Raw genomic sequence first — 21,796 nt, 5'->3', positions numbered from 1 at the left:
GATTCTATCTTAACTAAGTTAAATCCAATCAAATCCCCGAGATCTTTAGACCTTAAAATAATGCTCGTTTATTCACTCTCAACTTACACGATCGTCGTTATGTACTTTGCACTATTGTGTCTTGCGTAAATTAAAGTCTAGGCGCAGCATACGCGCTCCGCAATTAATATCTACGCTCTGTGGCTGGCGATTCACAGACTCCTCCTCCACTTCGCACAATCCATTTGTCTTTCGAGGCCGGGAACAAGGTGATTTCAATGTATATCAAATATGACAACACTTAACATTTTAGGCTTAGGGCTAGGGCGGCATCTCAACCGTTTTGTTTAAGAGTTCTCGATCTAGATTTGTAGCGGTTCTGTTCCAAGTTACGTGATTCGTTATGTGGCTGGAGATCTAGTAGAAGAAATCCAGCCCGTTCCGAGGGCTCCTACCTCACCCGGCCACCTCTTCGCTGACAAAGTCCAGCTTGACCACCTCGGCGGGCAGGCACTCCTCCACGTCCACCTCGTTCTCCTGCACGTTGATGCGGTTGAGGGTCATGGACACATCAGGTCCACATTTCAGGCCCGCTGGCGCCCCTGCTGGAGAGCCCACTGCCGACGCCGTCGTCGCTGGAGGATTAGAGGTGCTCACCACGTCTTCGGCAATTACCACTGTCGGCGAGAGTACCGTTGACACTGTGGACACCGCCGGCACAACTGGCACTACGATCTGCGGCGACGAACAGGTGGACACCACGTGAGGCTGCTGCACCACAGTCGCCGAGGTGGACGTGGGCTGCTGGATGATGATGTTCTCCGTAATGGTGGGCGTGTTGTTTGCCGCCGAAGCAGCAGCCTGGGCTGCCGCTAGCGCCGCCGCCTTCTGCATCTGCTGGTACTGCTTCACCGTCACTGTCGTTCCCGTCGTGGTGGTGGTCTGAGGATGCAGGATGATCTGCTTGGGCTGCGCCACCAGCTGTACGTGCTGAACAATGGGCTGCGATTTGAATACTTGAGGAGGTGTCTGCTGAAGGGTCTGCTGCGGCTGCTGGGGCGGCAGAGTCTGGAGCACGTGTTGCACCTGCTGGACGGGCACTTGCTTGGCGGGGATGCCGGCGTCCTCGAAGGCCTTCTTTTTCAGTGCCTGGCGAATCTGTGAGCTGCAATGGGCAAAAGTAACTGGGATTAGCTCGGGCACACTGGGCAACATGTTCCCTCGCCAGGACCGGAGGATCACTTACACGGTGCGGTTCTTGATGCTGAGACTGATCTTGGTCAGGTCGTCGGAGAAGCGCATGATGGACGAGTGCAGCATGTCGATCTCCTCGTCCGTCCACTTCCTGCAGCCGTGGCGAGGGAACAAGGGGCACAGAAACACTCCGATTAGTGCCCACCAAATCTCGGAACTCTGGACGGGACTAACTTACCCGGATGGCGACTCCGCGTTGGGATGCAGCTGCATGGTCAGGTCGCCCAGTCTGCTAAACGCCTGTCCGGCGGCCGTAAAGATCTCCCCCACCTGCAAGTGCATCCGACCCGGATTTGCATCCGGAGCCAGTTTGTTGTTACCGCGTGCAAATTCAAAACAAACGCACCGACCCCCGCCCACCGACCGCTCCCCCAGAGAAGGTGGAACAACAAATTTCCCACTCGCAGGAGTGAGACAAACGAACGACTCTCGACTCTCTCCCGCGCCGCCTTTTTTTTGTTATGACGCGCGGGGGCGCTGGAGGCGGGATTTCGGGGGCGTGGTCGCCGGCGGACGTGACGGAGCACCTGCACCTACCTTGGTTGCCGAGTTCATGGCCTTTTTTTCGGGGGGCGCTGCTTTTTGTCGTAATTTTCTGTTTTGCAAATTGTAAGCGTCCGCAACCCTTCCCAACACTCAAGCGACCCCTCGATAGGCTTCGAGCGCTGTTCAACACTGGGTAAATCAATTGTGCACACCGACTTATCGATAGGCAGTTTCAATTCAAACGAAAACCGTTAAGCGCTAAATAGCAAAATCAAATAAAAGGGTTCTATGAACCGAAACGACATTCAATAAACAAAAAATAAAATGTAAAATATGTGTTACTTGATTTTATTTTTTTTAATGGGCCTATTTATCGTAAAGCTAATACTTAAAGACAAAGAATAAAAAATAAACAGAAAATGAAGGTTTATTTAATAAACAAAATAAATAATTAAACGTATTGCTTAGAATACCTTATTTATCGAAGACCACATTTTGGTCTTCAAAATAATACTCTTTTCCAAATTTTAATAATAATCTCGAGCAAAAATTATTTCAAAAACCTAAGCTTGTATAATTTGAAATTTTAAGATCACTTCTGTTTTCAAAACTCTGGTAAACCGACAACTAAACTGATACGGAGACGGCCAACTCTGAATATGCATTAAACTTTGCCTGTGCAAAATAACACTTAACAAAATAACTTAATACTTGAATAACATCTATCATGACTTATTTGGCCTCCAAGAGGCCATCAATTTCGGCACCATCCATTATGTGTTCTCCTATTCTGCTCGCAGAGTGGCTTTATTCGCATTGTGTGGAAAAATAAAGCGGTGCCCGCAATTATTAAAGTTTAACAAAAAAAAAAGAAATCAATGGTTTCCTCAGAAAACTTATTTTCGCTATCTCCATCAACTCTGTTGTATCCAACCTACGTTGGTTTACATCCCGGATTCAGTCCTTGGCTTAGGCTCTGCTCGGAACAATGGCAATTACCATCTACGATGGAAAAAAGGATATGAGTTCGTAGTTCCCACAAGAAACATTCTGCACTTACCAACAGAGTCCGTCATAGTTTCGCATTCCCGAAAGTCATTCCAGCAAGACTGCTTCCGGTGCTCATCGTAAGCCGTCATCCGTCGATTCTTCCTAACCTCAAAGCTGATCGATTTCTGCGGCGTAAAAAGTAATTTTAAGAAAAGATACTTGGAATTTGTCACGTATGGCATATAGTACCCTTGCCACACTAGCTACACCAACGCGGTCCACGGTTTTCATTGCAGAAGAGGCCGATGCAGAGGAAGGCGACCCATTGGAGGAACTCGATTCGAGAGACACGTTGCCTCCGTTCACTTTAGACGCTTGGTAGGCCGACAGTTCAAGCTCAAGCTTAGTCATAATCTCGGTGACCGTGCACAATTTTTCCTCCAGGTTTCGCTTGTCTTTCATTAATATGGAAATGGTACCGTCCATGCACTCCTTTTCGGTTCGGAAAGTGGCTTCCCTGGATTTCTAAAAAGAAAATACTAAGAATCTGCTAACTACCAGAGTTACTTTATAATACCACAGTTGCACGTAATGTCTCGCACTCCTTTGTGAGTCTTTCAACCTTTTCGAGGCTTTCTCTATTAGACGCTTCGGCGACTAATACATGCTTTATTGAGTCTTCTTGCAGAGATGCAAAAGCTTCCTCTTTGGACGCCAACTGGTCTATAAGTCGAGCATTGTCATTATCCTTCTCCTTAAGGATAGACAGCTTTTCGGCCAGTTCTTCTTTGTTCTTTAGCATTTCGGATTCCTTAGATTTCTAAATAAAAACGTTTAATGAATTAAGCTAGCTGAATTCCTCGAACGTACCAGAGTTGATCGTAGCCTTTCGCACTCCTTTGTGAGTTCCTCATTGAGCATGCAAAACTTTTCCTCCACGTTGCGCTTGTCTCTCATTAAATTGGCAATGGTGCCATCCAACAGTTCCTTTTCCATCCAAAAAGCGTTATCTTTGGATTGCTTGACGTAAAGAAATATATAATTAATCAATTTTTTTAAATAAAAAAGTTTTCTTAAATATTACTAGACCGGCTCGTAACTTCTCGAACTCCCTTGTGAGTTCAAGAACCTCAAGCCCCAGTTGACGTTTGACAATTGAGGTTTCTTGAAGAGATGCAAATGTCGTCTCGTTCTCTCTATAAACGGAAAGCTTTTCTTTCAGCTGATGATTATCCTTTTGCAAATCGGATATTATCAAGTCTAAGCTCTTATTTTCATTCTGGAAATTATTAGTTTTGGTTTCCTAAAAAACGTTTCCTTAGAACTAAAAAGGCGATATGGAAATAAAACCTACCAGATCGGAGCGAAGGTTCTCGCACTCCTTGGATAGTTCTTCTACTTTGCGGTGAGCCAACTCCACCTCCTGTTTCAGGTCCTTGGTAGTCTGATCGACTTCTGCTTCCTTGGCTCGTATCTGCTCTGCGAGACCAGTTTTGGCTACATCCAGTTTTGCGAAATCTTCTTTTAGGGAAGCACAAAACTTCTGCTCCTTTTCCAGCATGCTCTGCAGATTATCTGCGTTTTTCAACTTAGCTTTAAGCTCCTCATTTCCAGCCTCTAGTTTATTTTTTATATCTTGTAGGGATGTGAGCTTTAGCTTCAGCTCCATCATCGAACCTTTGAGATCTTCCACTTCGCGTTTAAAGTCGCCTTCCTGGATTGACAATTTTTCCTCGACTGCCTTGAGCTGCAAGCCCAGTCCTACTCGCTCCATGCTAGCAGTTGTCTTTGCCTCCATGGCGTCAAGTAGGTCAGAGCGAAGCTGTTTAATTTCTGCATCTCGACTGGATATATCTTCCTGCGAGTTAAGCAGATCCGAGTGCAGGCGCTCCACCTTTTTTCGCAGAGTGTTGGATAAATCATTTGCCTCGGAAAGACAGATTGTCAACCGTTCGTGCTGGGAGACTAGATCCTCGTGGGTAACGACCTTGAGCTTAGCGCAGTGCAGTGCTTCCTCGAGATCGGTTATTTTGGCCGTGAATGTTTCGATTTTGTTCTCTAAATCAGACTTCTCCAACTCTTTCTGTTTGCTCAGCACACTCATTTCCGCTTCGAGTTCCTGAAGTTTTTGCAAGGTGCTCGAGTGCTGCGCATTGGCATCCTGGATCTCAGATTGCAGAGTCAACTTCTCCTGCCTTAGCTTATCCAAGTCCAAAATCTGCTGCCCACACTTCTCCTGAAGCTCTTTGATCTTTTCGTCGCATTGTGCTCCCAAGCCGTTTTGGTCCTTAGTGCATAATTGCATTTTCAGCTGCTCTTGATCGTAGAGCTCCTCTAGTTGACGCTTTTCTATTATGACTTCTTTCAATGCCAAATCCTGATCAGACTTCCTTTTTTCCAGCTCAGCAATGGTATTTATCATTGCGCTATTATGAGCTTCCAACTCCTCCAGACATTTTTTCATCTCCTCAAGCCTCGTGGTTGCTTTCTCCCGCTCCTCCTCAGCTTGGCAAAGTTGCTCCTTTAAAGTGGCCTTTACGTCGCTTATTTCCGCCTTGTAAGCCTCTTGGATCTTGGCCTGCTTCTCTTCGGCGCCAGCCAACGTCTCCTTTAGAATTTCTCGGATATTTTCTAACTCTGCCTGGTGTTCGGCATTCAATTTCTTCCTTTCCTCCTCGGTCTGACTAATCTTGTCCTGAAGGGTACATTTAATCCCTTTCAACTCCGCCTGAAACCGAGCTGTAACACTGGATAGCTCTTCCCCGGCCTGCATTAGTTGTTCTTTTAATGAGGCTTGTTGTTGTTCTATCTCCAGGCTATACGAACGGAATTTGGCACGATTCTCAATCTCGCTCGACTCAATCTTTGTCATGTATTCCAGCTTAAGGTCGTTGATCTCATTCGTCTTTTCCTTCTCCAGGATACACAGCTCTTCTTGAGCTCTCTTTAATGATTCCTCGAGTTCCTCGACTTGATTTTTGTAATCGCAGGAAACCTTAGTCTGCTCATGCTTTGCCTTCTCCAGTTGTTGGCCTTCGAGTTTCGCATTCTTTTCTTGAAGCTGATCTATAATGCATGCATCATCGGACAGCTTCTGCTCTTGGCGGTCCAGAAGCTCTTGCTTTTGCTGGGAAGCCTCCTCCAACTCTGTTAACCTCCGTCCCATTGATAAACAGCGTTCGCCCATTTCCTCCACATGCGACTGCAGTTTTGCAATGTCCTTGTCCTTTAGCTGCATCTGCTTTAACTGACTTTCCAGTTCGGCCTGCAGATCGCATACCTTGTTTTTCAACTCTGCAATAACTGCCTTTAAGGAGGCTACTTTCTCCCATTCCTGATCTTCCCCACCAGAAGGTGCTTTGCATTTTGGTATGGTATCCTCATCAGCAGAAACTCCAAGAAGACTCTGGTTCATCGGGCTACTTTTGGTAACCTCATCTTGCAACTGCTTGTACGAAATTCTCATTTCCGCATTTTGTTTTTGCAAGACTTCTATCTGTCGCTGATAATCCTCAACCTTGTCCAATAAGACGTTTTTCTCAAGAAGTTCAGACTTTAGGGTGGTCACCTTCTCGCGCATTTCGTGAATAATTTCCTCTTCTTCCTTAATTAACGCCTTTTGTTCTTCGACTTCGTGCTCCAATTGGAAAATTATATGCCGAAGTCGGTCCTCCTCTCGAAGACAGGCCTCCTCTTGACTCATTTTCACAATCCTAAATCTTTGACGCTTTAGGAAACCTTTAAGGCAAACAGAAGCGGAAGTATCCTGCTGACTAGTATCACCTTCTAAGTATTCTGCAGAATCGAGGCAAAGCTTAAAACGTGGATCACTCTCGTCCTGTTTCAGTCTGTTGGCCGTAAAGAGGCAGGTGAAGCCGGAATGATGCTGGAGTTCTATCTGCTGAATGGACTCTGACAGCTTGACGAACTGCTCCGTGAGATCACTTTCTATGTCGGGATTGTTGTCCGGCTCGCTGCACTCCGTGCCCATGCCGGAACTCTTCATAGACTCCAAGTCAAAGCTAGATTGGCGCTGTTTGAGCTCCTCCCTCAGAGCCTCGCTCTCAATGACACTTTCTATCAGTTCCGTGGAAAGGCAGTCGTATTCCTGCTGAACGCCGTTAAATTTGGACTGCAACTCTGAGAGTTGCGCCTTGAGCTCCTGATTTTGAGCCTTGAACTCTAGTGCCAGAGACTCGAGGTTCGGAACTTCCAAAAGCCTGCGCTGGGCTTCCTCCACTCGAACCTTGAGAGTTCCAATCTCTGCCTGCAGTTTCGTATTTTCAGCCTGCAGCTGCTGGCACTGTTCGTCAGATCTCTTTCCCAGATTTTCGTACTCTTTCTGCAGCTCTTGGTACTTTTGCTGGATGGCATTGTAATCAGCCTGCATTGTCTCGATGGCCAATTGTTGACCTAGCCACTTCTCCTCCAGGGTGGTGTACTTCACCTGCAGCTGTCCAAAGTCATCCTGGGCCGTGGAAATCTGTCTAGAGAGGCGCTCGCAGTCAGTGGTCTTTTGGGACACCTCGCAGCTTGCCTGGCTAAAGGCTGACTGAACGCTCTCCAACTTGATTCGTGTGGCAGCAATCTCGGAGCGCAGCTGATCACATTGGCAGGCGACTGTTTCAAGTCCATTGACGTCCGCAATGGGCAGAAGGCGCTCCAACTCGTGGCACTTATTGCAAATTCTCTCACAGCTGGACTCAAGGTCGGGGCACATGGAACGCATGTGGTCCTCCTTGCTATTGCGCAGCACATCTCGGGAAAGTTCTTTGAGGGACTGCTGGAGGCCCTCGATGGTCGAATCCTTTTCCGTTAGCGCTGCGAGCAGTTCGGACTCCATCTGCTTGGACTTGGTCTTGTGGGACTCAAAGCGCAGCCCGAGATTCACTGCCTCGCGATTCTCCAGCTCCAGTCGCTCGATAGTCTTCTTCAGCGACTTTACCTGCTCCTCGTACTTCTCTATCGTCTCCTTCGCTACCTGGTTGGATGCAGTAAGAGCAGAGACCGCGGCCTGCAGGGCATGGCAGCTGAAAAAGTTAAAAGAGGAAAGTCAAGTTATAACTAAGGAATCCATTTCTTTTTAGTCTAATATTTTCCTATTTATTCTTCCAGTACAAACTGTTTACTCTGCCTTACTAAATAGGAGCTGTCCGAGTAAACCGGGCATTTATAAAACACCACTAAAAATAGAAGCAGCTGGCGGCATTCAAGTTGAAGTTGCACCAGGCGAGGTGTGTGGGATACACAGCGATGTGCATAGAAACAGTGGCGGACAAGGAAATAGCTCAACCGAGAGTGTTTAAATTTTTTTTATTAATAAGCTATTTAAATGTATATTGCTTCGAATTTGATATAACTTTTTTAAATATAAACTTCATCATATTAAAACCCGCATTTTAAACAGTAAAGTGTAAGTTATCTCATAGGTTAGCCTCATAAAAAAGTCCTATAAATAAAATTAGCCAAATACCCAATCGATGGGTGAGCACAAAGGTAATCATTTTACCCATTCCTCTGGCATGTTTATTGCGAACGGAAATAAATAATAAAGCGCAGTGCTATGACTCCGAACGCAGCCGTCTCTGTAGGTTGGTAGATGCAGATCTTTCAGTCACTCACTCACTCTCTGGGTTTCAGTTAGCCAATCTATAGGCGTTACATCACAGTCTAAAACGTCGGTGGATCGCCAGTTGGGTCGACGTCATCGATCACCCAAGTGGACCGGGAAGAGGGTGGGAACGGTGGGAGGAGAAAAAGCGTGCTGGTGCTGACTGTTGGACAGCGGCAAATACAATGCGCATTTCGGAATTCCAGCGGTCAGATTATCAAGTTGGCCAGTTAACTCGCTTGTCGATCGGCGTACTGCCTTATCGCGGGGCCAGAGCCACAAAGCGGTCGGAGCAGGGGCGTCATCGCAACCAACCGAGTCTGTTCGCGCAACTGGCTCACATCAGCGGCCTCTTTCCGCTCCCGGATTCTCCCCAGAAACGTTTCTTCTCGGCGGCTTTTGCGTTGGCGTTTGTTTTGTTTTCGATTTCTTCGCGACCGCACTCCGAGTGGAGCTTGCTTGCCCTCTTCGGATCGACTGCGCCGAGAAAGTGAGGAGAACGAGCGAAGATCGCGCGAGTAGAAGAGTTTGAGTCTCCACCACATATTCAACTCAGGTGCCAGGTGAGTGGGCGCCTGAGGTGAGTTCCCATATTTGAACTATAGTGTAGTCTACAGTCTAGTGCAGACTCTTTCCTCATTCTATACCCTAAACACGTTGTAGCGTTATGAGTGCTCTAGAATCTTGATGTCTAATACCCCATTATAAATATGTGTGTACAAATTTTTAGAGTCGGAAGCGCTTTATTCTACTTGTTCAATACTTTCCAACGTACCCTGTTAAGGACAGGATCCACTAAATATTAAAATGTCAATTTGTTTTGTTATATTTAAATGTTCGACTCACTTTGGAATGGACTCCTGATCTTCTGATCTGTTGGGAATCTGATTAATTTCAGAAGGATCAATCTTCGCCGCCCCTGTCTCCAAAAGTTTGGGCTTTCCTATTTTATTCTGCACGCTATCACCTGAAACGAATTCCTTCTTTAGAGGTTGATTGACGCCAATGGTATTGTGAACCATCTCCCGTCGATTAGAAAGGCCACTGTTCGGGAAAAACATGGGTTTCGGTAAGCTGGACATCTTCGATGGTCGGGGCAGGCGCGATTCCTCTGGTAAAACAGGCAACGAAGTTACAGCAGTCTCGCTCTCGGAACCCGAGTTGGAGAAAGCCCTGTTACGGCGCCGCTTCTGGAGACGTTGATCGCTCAGCGAGGTGCTCGAAATTATCTTCAGCATGTCGCGCTTGATGCGGCGCTCCAGATCCTGCATCATGAGCTGGCTCTCCTTCTTGCGCTCCTCCTCGGCAAGCTTACATTTCAGGCTCTTAATCCCGTAGTCTACACGTTTCAACATAGTTGTGTCGGGGTCCACCTCGTTGACCTGAGGCTTGATGCGGATCTTTCTGGCACGTGCCGCGAAGTCAAGGGTGTGTTGCGACTCCTCCACGACCAAGGGGTTGATCGTACATATGATGGAGGTCAAAGCATTGCCGCAAAGCGACTCTTGCAAGACGCGAGTAAGTTTGGAATCGCGAAAGCTAATAAACTTGTTGTCCACATGCTCGGAGAGGCTCTTAATAACTTTGCTGAGGATAATGTTGCTGTTTATATGGTCTTGGGGACCAGAGTTGTCCACATGCTCCGATCCAGCCAGATCCACAAGGTTCAGCACGCTCTGGATTACGGCGTCATCGTCGCTGCTGTCCGACTTCCGGGACTCAATGATCTGCACGAAACAAATTAACAAGGATGCGGACAACCACTATAAAACATACTAACTATACGGAAAATCGCGTGCGAGCGACTGGAGCGCAGGTTCACTTTGGTCTCGCCCACGGTTCGTCCTTGATTGCCCACGCTTAGGAGGCGCAGAAGGTCGTCCTCGCTGGTTATGATGCACTCCTCGCAGTTCACTTTCACGATCCCATTGCCAGCCTCGTGGATCTTCAGGTCTTGGTTCTTCTTGTTCAGCAGGTCGTAGATCTTCTCGTTGTAGATCTCTATGTAGCCCACGCGCAGCAAGAATTCTCGTTTCGTCTCACTGAAGATGTGATGGAAGATCTCCTTGGCGGCCAGCACCATGACGCCCGGGTTTTGGCCGTCGCCCATCATCGTGTAGGTCTTCCCTGCGGGACATGAACGACATTAGCTCCACCGTGGTGTATATATAGCACAGATACCCACCCGACGACGTCTGGCCGTAGGCGAAAATAGTTCCGTTGAAGCCCTGCATACAGGCGTGCACGATGTGCTTGGCCATCCGGTCGAACACCTCCTGGTTGCTGGTGCCCTCGTCGAAGACGTGGTCTGCAAGTGGGCATGGAACGGATCTCTCGGGAATAAGAATACATATTCATGCATGAGCACTCACCAAAGACGTAGGGCTCGGCTTGGCTACCCGCCAGGTGGATGGAGCGGCCGTCATTTACCTGCCAGAGGGAGGTGCGGTCAGGATCGCAAGGACGCACCTTGATGCACACTTGAAGAGAACTAGGTATCTTGGCAGACATATTTTTGGCTTGCTATCAACACTTCACGACAAACACAGCAGACGACATAGACAGACTTCTAATGTTTCAGGAAAGCTAAAGTCATCGACATCTTTGTTTCTCCCAACAAATTCGAACAAATACCGCTTCGCAAGGGAGCTAGATCCACACGCGGAACCAAACCGATTCATTAAAAAAAAAGCTGCTGCTATCGATTTCTTATCTGGGTATTCCGCAATTCAAGAGTTTAGGGAATGCCCTGTATGTGTACTTCCAAATCCTCTTAACACTCTATCAAGTTGGCTAAAGATATGCATTAATTTTTGCTAATTTTTCTGTGTGTATTTGGAAGTGTGTCTCAATTCAATTTGAATACTATTGAACACTGGGGTCACTAGAATCGTCGCTGTGTAATAACAAATGTTGCTCAGCCATGGCACTTAATAGAAGGCCTTTAGGCGATAGCAACTGCTCCTTGAGGCTGGAGTGGGTTGCAAGGTTCTTTGGGCACTGGTAACATGCGAGCGGTCGCGTTCGCAAGTGTTTTTCCACAGCTCTGCGAGTAGGGTTGAGGATTGTCGAAAGGCCGTTGGGCAGTGGGGACAACTGAGGGGTCTTTCTTTCGTGTGCGTCCGCAGGTGACCGTGAAGGGCTCCAAGCGTTTTGAAAGCGTTGGTGCATTGGGAGCACTTGAAGGGCCGTTCTCCAGTGTGCACTCGCAAATGTTGTTTGTAGTGAGTCCTTCCTTTAAAAATCTTAGAACAATAAGGACAATTGTAGGGTTCAATCGCTCGTAGTCTTTTGGGAATATCTTCGATGGTTTCGGTTTCGGGTTTGTAATCACATTCCTCATTTTTATCAGTTTCCAGGAGATCACCTTTGGATTGAGCTGACTCGCAGTTTGTTTCCTTACTTCCCTCTATGCTTAGGTAGTCCTCGTCCTCTCCATCGTGGCTCAAGTTCAATAGGGCATTCGATTTCTGCAGGAATTCCCTACTTTGTTGGCAGTACACCCTTTTGCTCTTCTCGGACACTTGTCTGATCTCGAGGGCACTCATTGCATCCTGCAGACATGGTGGGCAAATGGTTTCGGGAAAGGTGTCGCCCTGGCAAACCTCGAATCCTGTGGGCAGGGAAAGGATTTTCTTAATCGAATGCCCGGATTCTGATGTGCATTCAAAAATAGTGGGGCCGTCTTCGGAAGGCACTAGGCACACTCGGCATATTCTCGGCATTTCCCTATAAGAAAACATAAAACATATGTAAACTGTTGTGATGAAGCACTTCTCTTACGATTGCATATTGGTGTCCAAGGATTTGCCTGCAGATTTAGTGGCAGGTATAAGAGTGTGCAAAATGGCAGCCTAACACATTCTGTATAGGTATTCGGAAGAGGATTTGGGCGGCCAATCTATTGAACTGCTGAGTTGTACGGAGCTCAACAGATAATTTCACAACTGAGTTAACGGCTGCAAGAAACCAAATAATTTTGTAAAAATGGTTTTTGTATAAGGCGGCAGATGAACAGCTGATCGAAGGTAAAGGAATACCTTAAATGTTATTGCTAAAGCCTGGACAAAAGCTGGTTGCTGTGAAGGCGCATATAATAAAATATTGCTTATTGTCGGAATAATAATGTCTGGCTTCCACTGTTAAGTCTGCTAATCTGATCAAATAACAGGTTCACTAGCTTCAGCACAAAAGTTATCAGCTTACTATGGTTGTGCATAGTAAATTCTTTCATTTTCAGATCAAAAATGTAGTTAATATAGTCCCACAAAACAATTGGGTGTGCGAAACATGATTAGTGTTATATAGTTTTGATAAGATGGGCTAAAAATGCATTATATTAAGAGATATTTTTTCTGGCCCGTAACAATCGGATCAAGGCCAAAAGGTGTTCCTTTGTATACATAAAACTATCCTCTATCGACCTGTAATCAAATTATTCATTATGTGGATTCGTTAAAACTTCACGGCTTTGCACAAGAGATCTTATGTTGTAAAAGGCGTATCATCGAACGCGTTAGCTTAACAGGGGTGTTACAGATGGCGCTCTAGTACATGCTGACAAAAGGGCTCTGCTGTCGGTCGGGTATCTCTGCTGGCTAACATTTATTTGCAGCGTGACCGTTTGCAATAACTTCCTTTAGCCGGACGGTATTATTGATCGATAACAGTTCGGTCGCACTAATCGAAGCGGCATTTTTTTCGAATTCAACAGAAACAAAGATGTCGATCACTTTGTGTTCCCTGTGAAACGTTGGAATCTGTTTGCTTTGAAACTGTGATGTGTTTATCTAAAGCGTGAATATCTAGAAGCTGCAAATATGTCTGCCAAGAACCCGAGTTCCATCCAGGTGTGCATCAAGGTGCGTCCTTGCGAGCCCGAGCTCACCTCCCTCTGGCAGGTCAATGATGGCCGCTCCATCCACCTGGCGGACAGCCATGCGGAGCCCTATGTCTTTGGTAAGTGCTAGACCAGTGTCAGGAATAAGCGTCCTAATCCGTTCCCCGCCCACTTGCAGACTACGTTTTCGACGAGGGCACCAGCAACCAGGAGGTGTTCGACCGGATGGCCAAGCACATCGTGCACGCCTGTATGCAGGGCTTCAACGGAACTATTTTCGCCTACGGCCAGACGTCGTCGGGTGGGTATCTGTGCTATATATACACCACGGTGGAGCTAATGCGTTCATGTCCCGCAGGGAAGACCTACACGATGATGGGCGACGGCAAAAACCCAGGCGTCATGGTGCTGGCCGCCAAGGAGATCTTCCAGCAGATCTCCAGTCAGACGGAGCGTGACTTCTTGCTGCGCGTGGGCTACATAGAGATCTACAACGAGAAGATCTACGACCTGTTGAACAAGAAGAACCAAGACCTAAAAATCCACGAGGCCGGCAATGGGATCGTGAACGTGAACTGCGAGGAGTGCATCATAACCAGCGAAGACGACCTCCTGCGCCTTCTCTGTATGGGCAACAAGGAAAGAACCGTGGGCGAGACCAACATGAACGAGCGGTCCAGTCGATCCCACGCCATTTTCCGCATAGTAAGGCACTAAATGTAGTGGTTATGTATAACTTTGTTAATCGGTTTCCCGCAGATCATTGAGTCCCGCAAATCTGACCGCAGCGACGACGACGCCGTAATCCAGAGCGTGCTGAACCTGGTGGATCTGGCAGGATCGGAGCGGGCGGACCAGACAGGTGCCCGAGGGGCTCGCCTCAAGGAGGGTGGCCATATAAACAAGAGCCTGCTTTTCCTCAGCAATGTGATCAAGAGCCTGTCCGAGAACATGGACAACAAGTTCATAAGCTTCCGCGATTCCAAACTTACACGCATTCTGCAGGGATCGCTTTGTGGCAATGCTCTGACCTCCATCATATGTACGATCAAGCCCTCGATCATGGAGGAGTCGCAATCCACCCTTAGCTTTGCAACACGTGCAAAAAAAGTCCGCATTAAGCCGCAGGTCAACGAGATGGTGTCTGACGCCACGATGATGAAGCGGCTGGGGCGCGAAATCCAGGTTCTAAAGGACAAACTGGCCGAGGCGGAGCGCAAAAACGAGAGTCAGTTAAAGGTGCAGGATCTGGAGCAACGCATCCAGCGCGACATGCATAAGATTATCTCCAGCACATCACTGAGTGACAAGTGTCAGCAAAAGCGACGCCGCACGTGGTGTCCTGCTCCTTCGGGTCCGGCGCATGACTCGGCCGGGATTGCCATTACTGAGGACCGACTTCTACAATTTTCAAAGGTCTCCCATCTACCAAAACCCGTATTTTTTTCCAATTCAAATGTAGCAAAACGATTAAACAACATTCCCAAGACCATAAACATTCTCGGAAGTCTGGATATCGGCACTGATGGTGCCTCAATTAATGAGGAATTCTTTCCGGCAGAGTGCATTGACTTTGGCTCTCCTCGCCCAGGCTTCGACAAAGACATGCTTACTAACCTGAAGCTGCCAGACCTGACCTTGACGCCATTGACGAGGCACGTGGGCCCTTTGACGTAAGTACACTTTTACATTAATTTGGTTTTAGAATGGGTTGATTTAAATGGTTGCAAAAAGTGATGATGATTGGGGAAAATAATCTTGAAAATGATGTAGTTAATACTGCCGAAATCGTTTTCTCGGAAAAAGCATTTTTAAACGAATACTACTTGTTTTGTAAGAGAAAAATCACAGTATCCATAAATTTATCATATTTTTCAAGCACTAAAATAAATTTTTCATTATAATAATAAAACATATATTTTAATGATGATTGTGAAACTAAAAATTGTAAAAGGTCAAAAGTGATTTTAGGCACAGCTCTTTTGGCCACATATCTTAAATATTTCATCGATTTTTCCCCCTTACATTTATTGGCCCCCAAATCAACCCAATATTATCTTCAAAATACTCATCACCTTACATACGCATTCATCCACGCACCTTTACTTCAATCACTGCACTCATCTGCTTGCTCAGCTCGGAAAAGATCAAGGAGATCCAGGACCTGCAAATGTTCACCAGCTTAGAGAAACACTGCGAAGTGGAGAGTAAGGAGGTGCAGGTTTTAAAAGAAAAGCTGGTCGGGGTTACAGCTCAACGGGATAAGTTAGAGCAAGATTGTTTAACCGAGAAGGAGCGGTGAGTTCAAGGGGTGATAAGTAACCGATAATCATATTCCGAGAAATAAGAAAGCTAGCTTCAGCAAGCCGAATTTTATTTGGTTTGGCTATAAGGCAGCTAGCATCCAGTAGTCCGATTTTTAATCAAATTTATAAAGCAACTATAAAAACGTGAAAATCATCGTCCCCAGTTTTATTTATGCTCGCGTCATCGTTTTCATCTATTATCTTTCTGCATGTCGGCTACTTAAAGCTGGTACTTTCTGAGACGCTAATTTGCTATTCTATGTAAACATGGTAAAATAAAAGTAGGCTTTAACATATTAAATAAATTTGTTAGGCTATCTTAGAAAGCATTATTTCGCATTAAGCAGTTTTATTTGTTATAAAATAACAAAGTGTTTCTTATTTGTCATATTATAGTTATGAAGCTCTGCAGGAAGAAGTCGCCACCTTAACAGCAGCTAATGAGGCAGCGAATGCGAAGATCGGCGGTTTGGAAGAGCAACTAAGTTCTCTGAAAGAGACTATGACCAGAATGGAAGTAGAAAACCGTGAGGCAGTGAGCCTAGAGTTCGAGTTCGAGGCCCACAAGAAAACGTCGAAACTGCGCGTAAACGACTTGCTATCAGCGCTTTCCGAAAAGGAGTTGACCATAGAGAGTCTGCAAAAGTCCCTCGACAATTTATCTCGGAGTACCAATTCGCAAGCTGAGACTAAAACTCGCAATGAGCGAGAGGAAGAGGGGGTGCAGAGCACGCTTAAGGAAGCTCAAAATTCTGAAGCTATTTCAGAAAAGTTTATGGCTCAAAATCAAGAGTTAAAAGCAAAACTCTCTCAGTTGCAGTCGGACTATGAGGAGATTCAGCGGGAATACGACTGCCTTTCCAACCAACTAATGGAAAGTGTCCAAGAGAACGACGCCCTGCGAGAGGAGCTCAAGCAGCGACAAGCTAGCTTTGACTTGGAGTCCATGAAGAGTTCCGGTGTGGGCACTGAGTGCAGCGAACTGGAAAATAACCCCTGCCCAGAAAGTGACCTCTTGGAGCAGTTTGTCAAGCTGTCAGAGTCCATCCAACAGATTGAACTCCAGCATCATTCTGGCCTCAGTCGCCTCTTCAGTGCTATAAAACTGGAACAGGATGAGAAAGTGCCGGGCTTGAAGCTTTGTCTCGAGTCGGCTGAGTACATAGAAGGTGACTCTCAACATCAGAATACATCCGATTCCGTTTGTCTTAAGGGTTTTCTAAGGCGCCACAGGTTCCACATCTTGCAACTGAGTCAGGAACAAGTGCACGTAGGAGAGGAAAAGCGACTTCTTGAAATCATTTCGCAATTGGAGCAGGAAGTTGAAGAAAAAAATATCCTTATGGAAGCCACTGAGGCAACCATCAACGAGATGCGCGAGCAGATGACGAACCTAGAGTCTGCCCTCCTGGAAAAGAGTGTTATAGTGAACAAAGTTGAGGATTACCAGCGCCAAATCGAATCCCTGGAGAAACAAAATGCGGAGATGACTATGGTGTATGAAGAGCTGCAGGATAGGGTAACCAGGGAGAATTCGATGAGCGAGAGTCTTCTCAGAATTCAACCTGACGAGGATACCCTTTCAGGCCCCTCTACATCCTGGAGGAAGGATCAGGAGTCCCAGGAGGTGGTCGCTCTCAAGGCATCTCTTACGGAGCTGAGGGCGAAGGTGTGTGATATGCAGGCCGAGATGGAAACCCAGCTGACTCAGATGCAACTGAAAGACTGTGACATCGCCAAGCTTCAAAAGGAATTCGACGAAATGAGCGAGCGGTGTTTAACGATGGAGGTGAGGCTGGCAGAGTTGGAGGTGGATTCTCAGGAAAAGCAGGATCACCTAGATCGCCAAGCCCAGAAATTGTCCGATAATCTACTCTTGATCGACCAGCTTCAACAGAGAAACGCTCAGCTCGCTGAGCAAAGTATTAAAAAGGAAGGATCTCTCAATCTGGCGGAGGAAATGCAAGAAAAAATGATTGTTTCGCCCATATATGACAATCAAATCGAGGAACTTAGAGAGTCGCTAAAAGCAGCTAGAGAAGAACTTAGTGATTTGCAGAGGGTAAAAGCGGAAGAAATCAATGCCCTACGGTTAGAATTCTTGCTTAAAATTGAGACCATCGAGAATGAGAGCAGAGACAAACTAAATAAGCAGAGCCTGGTAATAGAGGAGAACAAGGATCGCTATGAAAGCAGTGTGGTCGCTTTGAAGGAGCAGCTATTGCAGGCTGAGGAGGAGCTCTCCTGTGCTACTACTCGCTACCAAGCGGAGTTGGAAGTCATCAATCGCACTCTCCAAGAAAACATAACTCGGGCGGAGGAAGAAAGAAGCGTTTTAATTGACCAGCACCAGGAAGAGTTGGAAAAAATAGGAGAAACCTTGAAAGAAAAATTGGCTAAGGCAGAAGCACAACAATCCAATATTGAAGATGCTTACAAGGCAGAAATTAGCGACATAACCGCTAAGCTAAAGGAACAAGTGAATCAAGTAGAGGAGGAGCGGGATAGGGCGTCTTTTAAACTTGAGGAGGTGCGAAATACTCTGGAGGAAATGATAAGTCAAAATAGCGCTGTTCAAGTTAGAATTGCTGAGCTGGAGAAAACGAAAGCTGAGCAGGACTTAGCACTGGATAAGTTAAGAATGGAAAAAATTGAACTAGAGGCGCTTTACGAAAAGAAGCAGGACCAGCTGCAAACACAGCCCTCTACTCTAGATCAGAATAGTTTAGACGCACAGGCTCATAGTGCCCGGCTTGATTCACTGCAGGCCTCTTTGAACCAGCAAATAAATGAGCTACAGGAAAAGTGTGAGATGTACGTTCTGGACTTGGATAAGCTGAGGCAGGAGAAGACCACCTTACAGTTGGAGATTCGGGATGCCAATACACAGCACTCGAACACGCTGGAAAAACTCCAGGAACTTGAAACTGAAATGGCTGCCTTGGACAAGCAGAAGGAGTTGGAGAAACGCGACTTAGAGGAAAAGCTTGAGACTTTCACTGCCAAGATAAGTGCCCTCCAGGAAACACTCCAAGAAGCTCAACTGAAAGTCCTTGGTCATGAAGACCTTGTTTCGCAGCACGAAAGTTTGAAAACCTGTCTATCTGAGACAAACGAACTGTCGACCAATTTGCAGGAGGAGGTAGAGCGTCTGAATGCGAAACTATCCGATTTCAAGGAAGGCATCTCTAGTCGAGATGTAGAAATTGAACAGCTTCGCTCAGAACTGAAGAAGACCATGGATGCAAAGGTAACTGCGAATTCGGAACAATTATGTCTGGTAACGCAGCTCAAAGAAGTCGAGGAGAAGATGTCCGTTCAGGCTGGCCAATTCCAACGCGAAGTGGATGATCTCAAGGGTTCTATGGTCGAGCTGCAACTAAAGCTTAATTCTCTGCAAGAAAAAAAAGATAACCTCGAGACTGGAAATGAGGACCTTAGGGTAAAGTTGAAAAACGCCCAGAATTTGCAGAACATGTTGGAAGAGCAGCAAAAGCTCTGTGTCACCCTGAAAGAAAAGATTGCCTACCTGGAGCAATCAGAAGCGAACCTCAAACGGCAGTTGCAAGACAGGGAAGCAGAAATCAATCAAAAATGTTCTGAGCTCAGCCAGGAAAATGAGAAAGGCCGCAACCGAATCGAAAAACTGACCAACGAATACGAAAATCTGCGATTGGAACTGGTAAGATTAATTTAGAAAGCGTTTATTTTATAACTATATTGAAACGATTATTAGGAAGTCAAAACTGACTATTTTCATAAGGAAAAGAAGAGCTTGGAATTGATTGTATCCGATCTGCAGAACACTGTGGAAGAGAAACAAAAGCAGTGTGCCTCCTTCAAAGAAAAGCTTGAGCAATCAGAAACAAGCCTGGAGCAGAACATTCATGCTAGGGAAGAATTCAATCAAAGATCTACAGAGCTAAGTCGTGAAGTGGAGCTGGGTCGCAAAAAAATCATTGAACTTACCAACGAGTGCGAACAACTTCGATTGGATCTGGTAAGCTTAATATCGATAACCGTTCACTTGATAAATTAACACATTACTTTCTAGGAATCAACAACTGATAACTCCCTGAAGGAAAATAAGAGATTAGAACTGATTGTATCGGATCTGCAAAAGAATAAACAGCAGTTGGAGGAAAATATGAACATTCTCAACGAGAAGTATGCAGACAGCGCTCGGGTAAAGGATCAGTTGGCTTCCACTGAAGCAGCTCTGCAGCAAGCGTTAAATAAGTACCAATTAGCCATAGAGGCAGGCAACAATAGAAGCGACGAATTGGAACAGAAGGTACATGAATTAACAACAGAATGCGAAAAGCTGCGGTCCGATTTGGTAATAGTTAGAAAGTCTATTAATTGAAAACATGAATAAGTTTAACTTTGATTTTAGCAATCCAAAGAGGTTGGTTTCGGTAGGGAGAAGGAGGTATTAAACGGCACCATTTCCATTCTATTGGAGGAAAAGGTACGCCTAGAGGAAAAGCTGACTAAGCTTAGTGGCAGCGTTAGTAAGCTTGAGGAACTTACAGCGGAATGCGAGCAACTAAGGTCAACTGTGGTAAGAAAATGTCGCATGCTGGTAATGTGTCGATTTTTCTATTAAAACCTTTTTTTTTTTTAGAAATCTAAGGAATCCAGTTTCCACACTGAGGAGGAACGCATGAATAAAACCATATCTAGTCTGTTAGAAGACAAGCGCTACCTTGAGGAAAAATTATGCACGGTCAACGACATTATGTCTAAGCTAGAGTCAGAACTGGCTGCTTTGCAAGCGCTTAAAGTGAACGGAAGCAACGCGTCCTTCGAGTCACACACTTCCAATGGGTCCCCAGTTGCTCCAGCAGGGAGAAAGAGTCTCGATCGGAATCCTGGTGCATGTGGGTCAAGGGTAAATTGGTTGCCTAATCGAACTGAAACATAAGTCTCTAAAGTGTGATCTTTTCTCCGTAGAAATCCATTAATTCTGAAACTGAAGTGCGGAAGAATCGTCGAATCAGCGTTCACGATGAACGGCGGCAATCTTACTGGAACGACTCTAGGGATTATGGCACCATGACAGATCCCGTAGGTAAGACTAGTTGTCGATGCGCGGATTACAAAATCTTAAAATTAATGTTTTGAATTTCAGACAATAAATGTAATTGCGCCGATCTGAGCAGCAAGCTTCAGGATTGCCAGCGCGATCTCTTTATTCGCGAGAGTCAAGTGACTGCGTTGACCATGGAGCTAAAGCATCATCCACTGAAGGACGAGAATGCGCAACTGAAGAAGAGAGTTCAGGAGGAGCAGGAGAAAGCACGATTTGAGCAAAAACGTCTTAAGATGAAGCTCCAGGATCTCAACGCCAGAGTCAATGATCTCACTCATGCTGCTGAGTCATCGGTCAAATCGGTTGCCGACCAAGGAGAACAGGTTAGGACAAATCTGAAGCCACCTATGGTATCGGCAGAAACTCAGACAGAATCTGAGCTGGAGGCAGTCCTTGAGAAAACAAACATGAAATACCAGGATGCTTGTCGCTTGTTGCGCTCCCGCTATAATCTCATCAAGGAGCTGGAAGAGAAGCTTAAGCAAAACGAAAACAGCGACACCTCGAATACCTGCTCACTCACAGCTGGTCAAACCAGTGCACTAAAGGTTGTTATTTGCCTGATTACTTAACAACTTTTTTAAACAACCAATACCTTTGCTTACAGGCACAATGTGAGTCCCAAAAGAGAGAACTGGCTGTTATTAAAAATAAATACGAGTCCGCTAAACGGGTGTTAATGATGCGAAAGGATGAGCTGGAGGCATTGCGCGAAAAACTCGCTAAATATGAACAAGCTAAATAAGTCACTAGATTGTTATGTCGTAGCGTCCATTTTAAGTGTACAAATGTTTATGGGTTTGGTTTTAAGTTATCTTTTTATGTCATAAATATGCCTTTTTAAAAAACTTTAGTCATAGGTTAAAAGGTACATATATATGCATTAGTAGCAATATACAAATTAAAAACAAAATATTGTTTCGCATACTTTTTTTTATAAATATGTATATATAAAATAGCATATTGTATTCGAAGAAAAGTATGCAAAAAGTTAAAGAAAGCGTCTCCCCCATAAAGCATATATCAGCATTACTTGCCGAGTAAGATTATGATCGACGGGAAAATATAAAAGCTCGAGTGTTGAGGTTTCAGATTTAGATTTCCTGCGCAGCGCAAATTTGTCACGCGCACAAACGTCCTCAACGCTTAATTCTTCATATCCCTTTTGGTCGCCTTAGCTGAGTAACGGGTATCTAATAGTCCATTCACTGGGCGGTGCGTTCTTCTTGGTTTTT

The 21,796-nt window shown here is 45.7% G+C and overlaps 4 protein-coding genes across 8 annotated transcripts; 1 reads left to right on the top strand and 3 right to left on the bottom strand.

Moving 5' to 3' along the window:
- Positions 1–44: 44 nt before the first annotated feature.
- Positions 45–1,901, bottom strand: LOC108034331 (uncharacterized). 2 transcript variants are annotated; one of them, XM_017109208.3, is made up of 4 exons: positions 1,771–1,901; positions 1,412–1,503; positions 1,226–1,324; positions 45–1,144 (listed from the first exon to the last, which is right to left on the bottom strand). In XM_017109208.3, the coding sequence occupies exons 1-4, from the start codon at positions 1,786–1,788 to the stop codon at positions 436–438; spliced, it is 918 nt and encodes a 305-aa protein (XP_016964697.1). In that variant the 5' UTR covers positions 1,789–1,901; the 3' UTR covers positions 45–435. The 2 variants fall into 2 exon arrangements, with proteins under 2 accessions (XP_016964697.1, XP_016964698.1); XM_017109209.3 differs by lacking the exon at positions 1,226–1,324.
- Positions 1,902–2,121: 220 nt separating this feature from the next.
- LOC108033872 (uncharacterized) lies at positions 2,122–10,968 on the bottom strand. 3 transcript variants are annotated; one of them, XM_044094562.2, is made up of 11 exons: positions 10,693–10,965; positions 10,506–10,628; positions 10,101–10,447; positions 9,167–10,047; positions 4,064–7,739; positions 3,794–4,012; positions 3,580–3,729; positions 3,287–3,529; positions 2,959–3,234; positions 2,780–2,894; positions 2,122–2,721 (listed from the first exon to the last, which is right to left on the bottom strand). In XM_044094562.2, the coding sequence occupies exons 1-11, from the start codon at positions 10,829–10,831 to the stop codon at positions 2,654–2,656; spliced, it is 6,237 nt and encodes a 2,078-aa protein (XP_043950497.1). In that variant the 5' UTR covers positions 10,832–10,965; the 3' UTR covers positions 2,122–2,653. The 3 variants fall into 3 exon arrangements, with proteins under 3 accessions (XP_043950497.1, XP_016964003.1, XP_050741174.1); XM_017108514.3 differs by lacking the exon at positions 3,794–4,012 and having other exon boundaries at positions 10,693–10,958; XM_050885217.1 differs by lacking the exons at positions 2,122–2,721; positions 2,780–2,894; positions 2,959–3,234; positions 3,287–3,529; positions 3,580–3,729 and having other exon boundaries at positions 3,745–3,988; positions 10,693–10,968.
- A 139-nt stretch (positions 10,969–11,107) lies between these two features.
- Positions 11,108–12,357, bottom strand: LOC108033420 (zinc finger protein 879). The gene is made up of 2 exons (XM_017107740.3): positions 12,104–12,357; positions 11,108–12,049 (listed from the first exon to the last, which is right to left on the bottom strand). Exons 1-2 carry the CDS (start codon positions 12,109–12,111, stop codon positions 11,251–11,253), a joined length of 807 nt encoding a protein of 268 aa, XP_016963229.1. The 5' UTR covers positions 12,112–12,357; the 3' UTR covers positions 11,108–11,250.
- Positions 12,358–13,007: 650 nt separating this feature from the next.
- Positions 13,008–21,479, top strand: LOC108034016 (uncharacterized). Of its 2 annotated transcripts, XM_017108750.3 has the most exons (13): positions 13,008–13,279; positions 13,339–13,461; positions 13,519–13,865; positions 13,920–14,833; positions 15,297–15,458; positions 15,863–19,148; positions 19,203–19,466; positions 19,521–19,805; positions 19,863–20,030; positions 20,094–20,360; positions 20,423–20,540; positions 20,601–21,109; positions 21,169–21,479. In XM_017108750.3, exons 1-13 carry the CDS (start codon positions 13,141–13,143, stop codon positions 21,304–21,306), a joined length of 6,720 nt encoding a protein of 2,239 aa, XP_016964239.1. In that variant the 5' UTR covers positions 13,008–13,140; the 3' UTR covers positions 21,307–21,479. The 2 variants fall into 2 exon arrangements, with proteins under 2 accessions (XP_016964239.1, XP_016964240.1); XM_017108751.3 differs by lacking the exon at positions 15,297–15,458.
- The last annotated feature ends 317 nt before the right edge of the window (positions 21,480–21,796 follow it).

Source organism: Drosophila biarmipes, chromosome 2L (genome assembly GCF_025231255.1).
Source record: "Drosophila biarmipes strain raj3 chromosome 2L, RU_DBia_V1.1, whole genome shotgun sequence".
NCBI lineage: Eukaryota > Metazoa > Arthropoda > Insecta > Diptera > Drosophilidae > Drosophila > Drosophila biarmipes.
The sequence above is the reverse complement of the archived record's forward strand: the minus strand, read 5'-3'. Positions and strand labels throughout refer to the sequence as shown.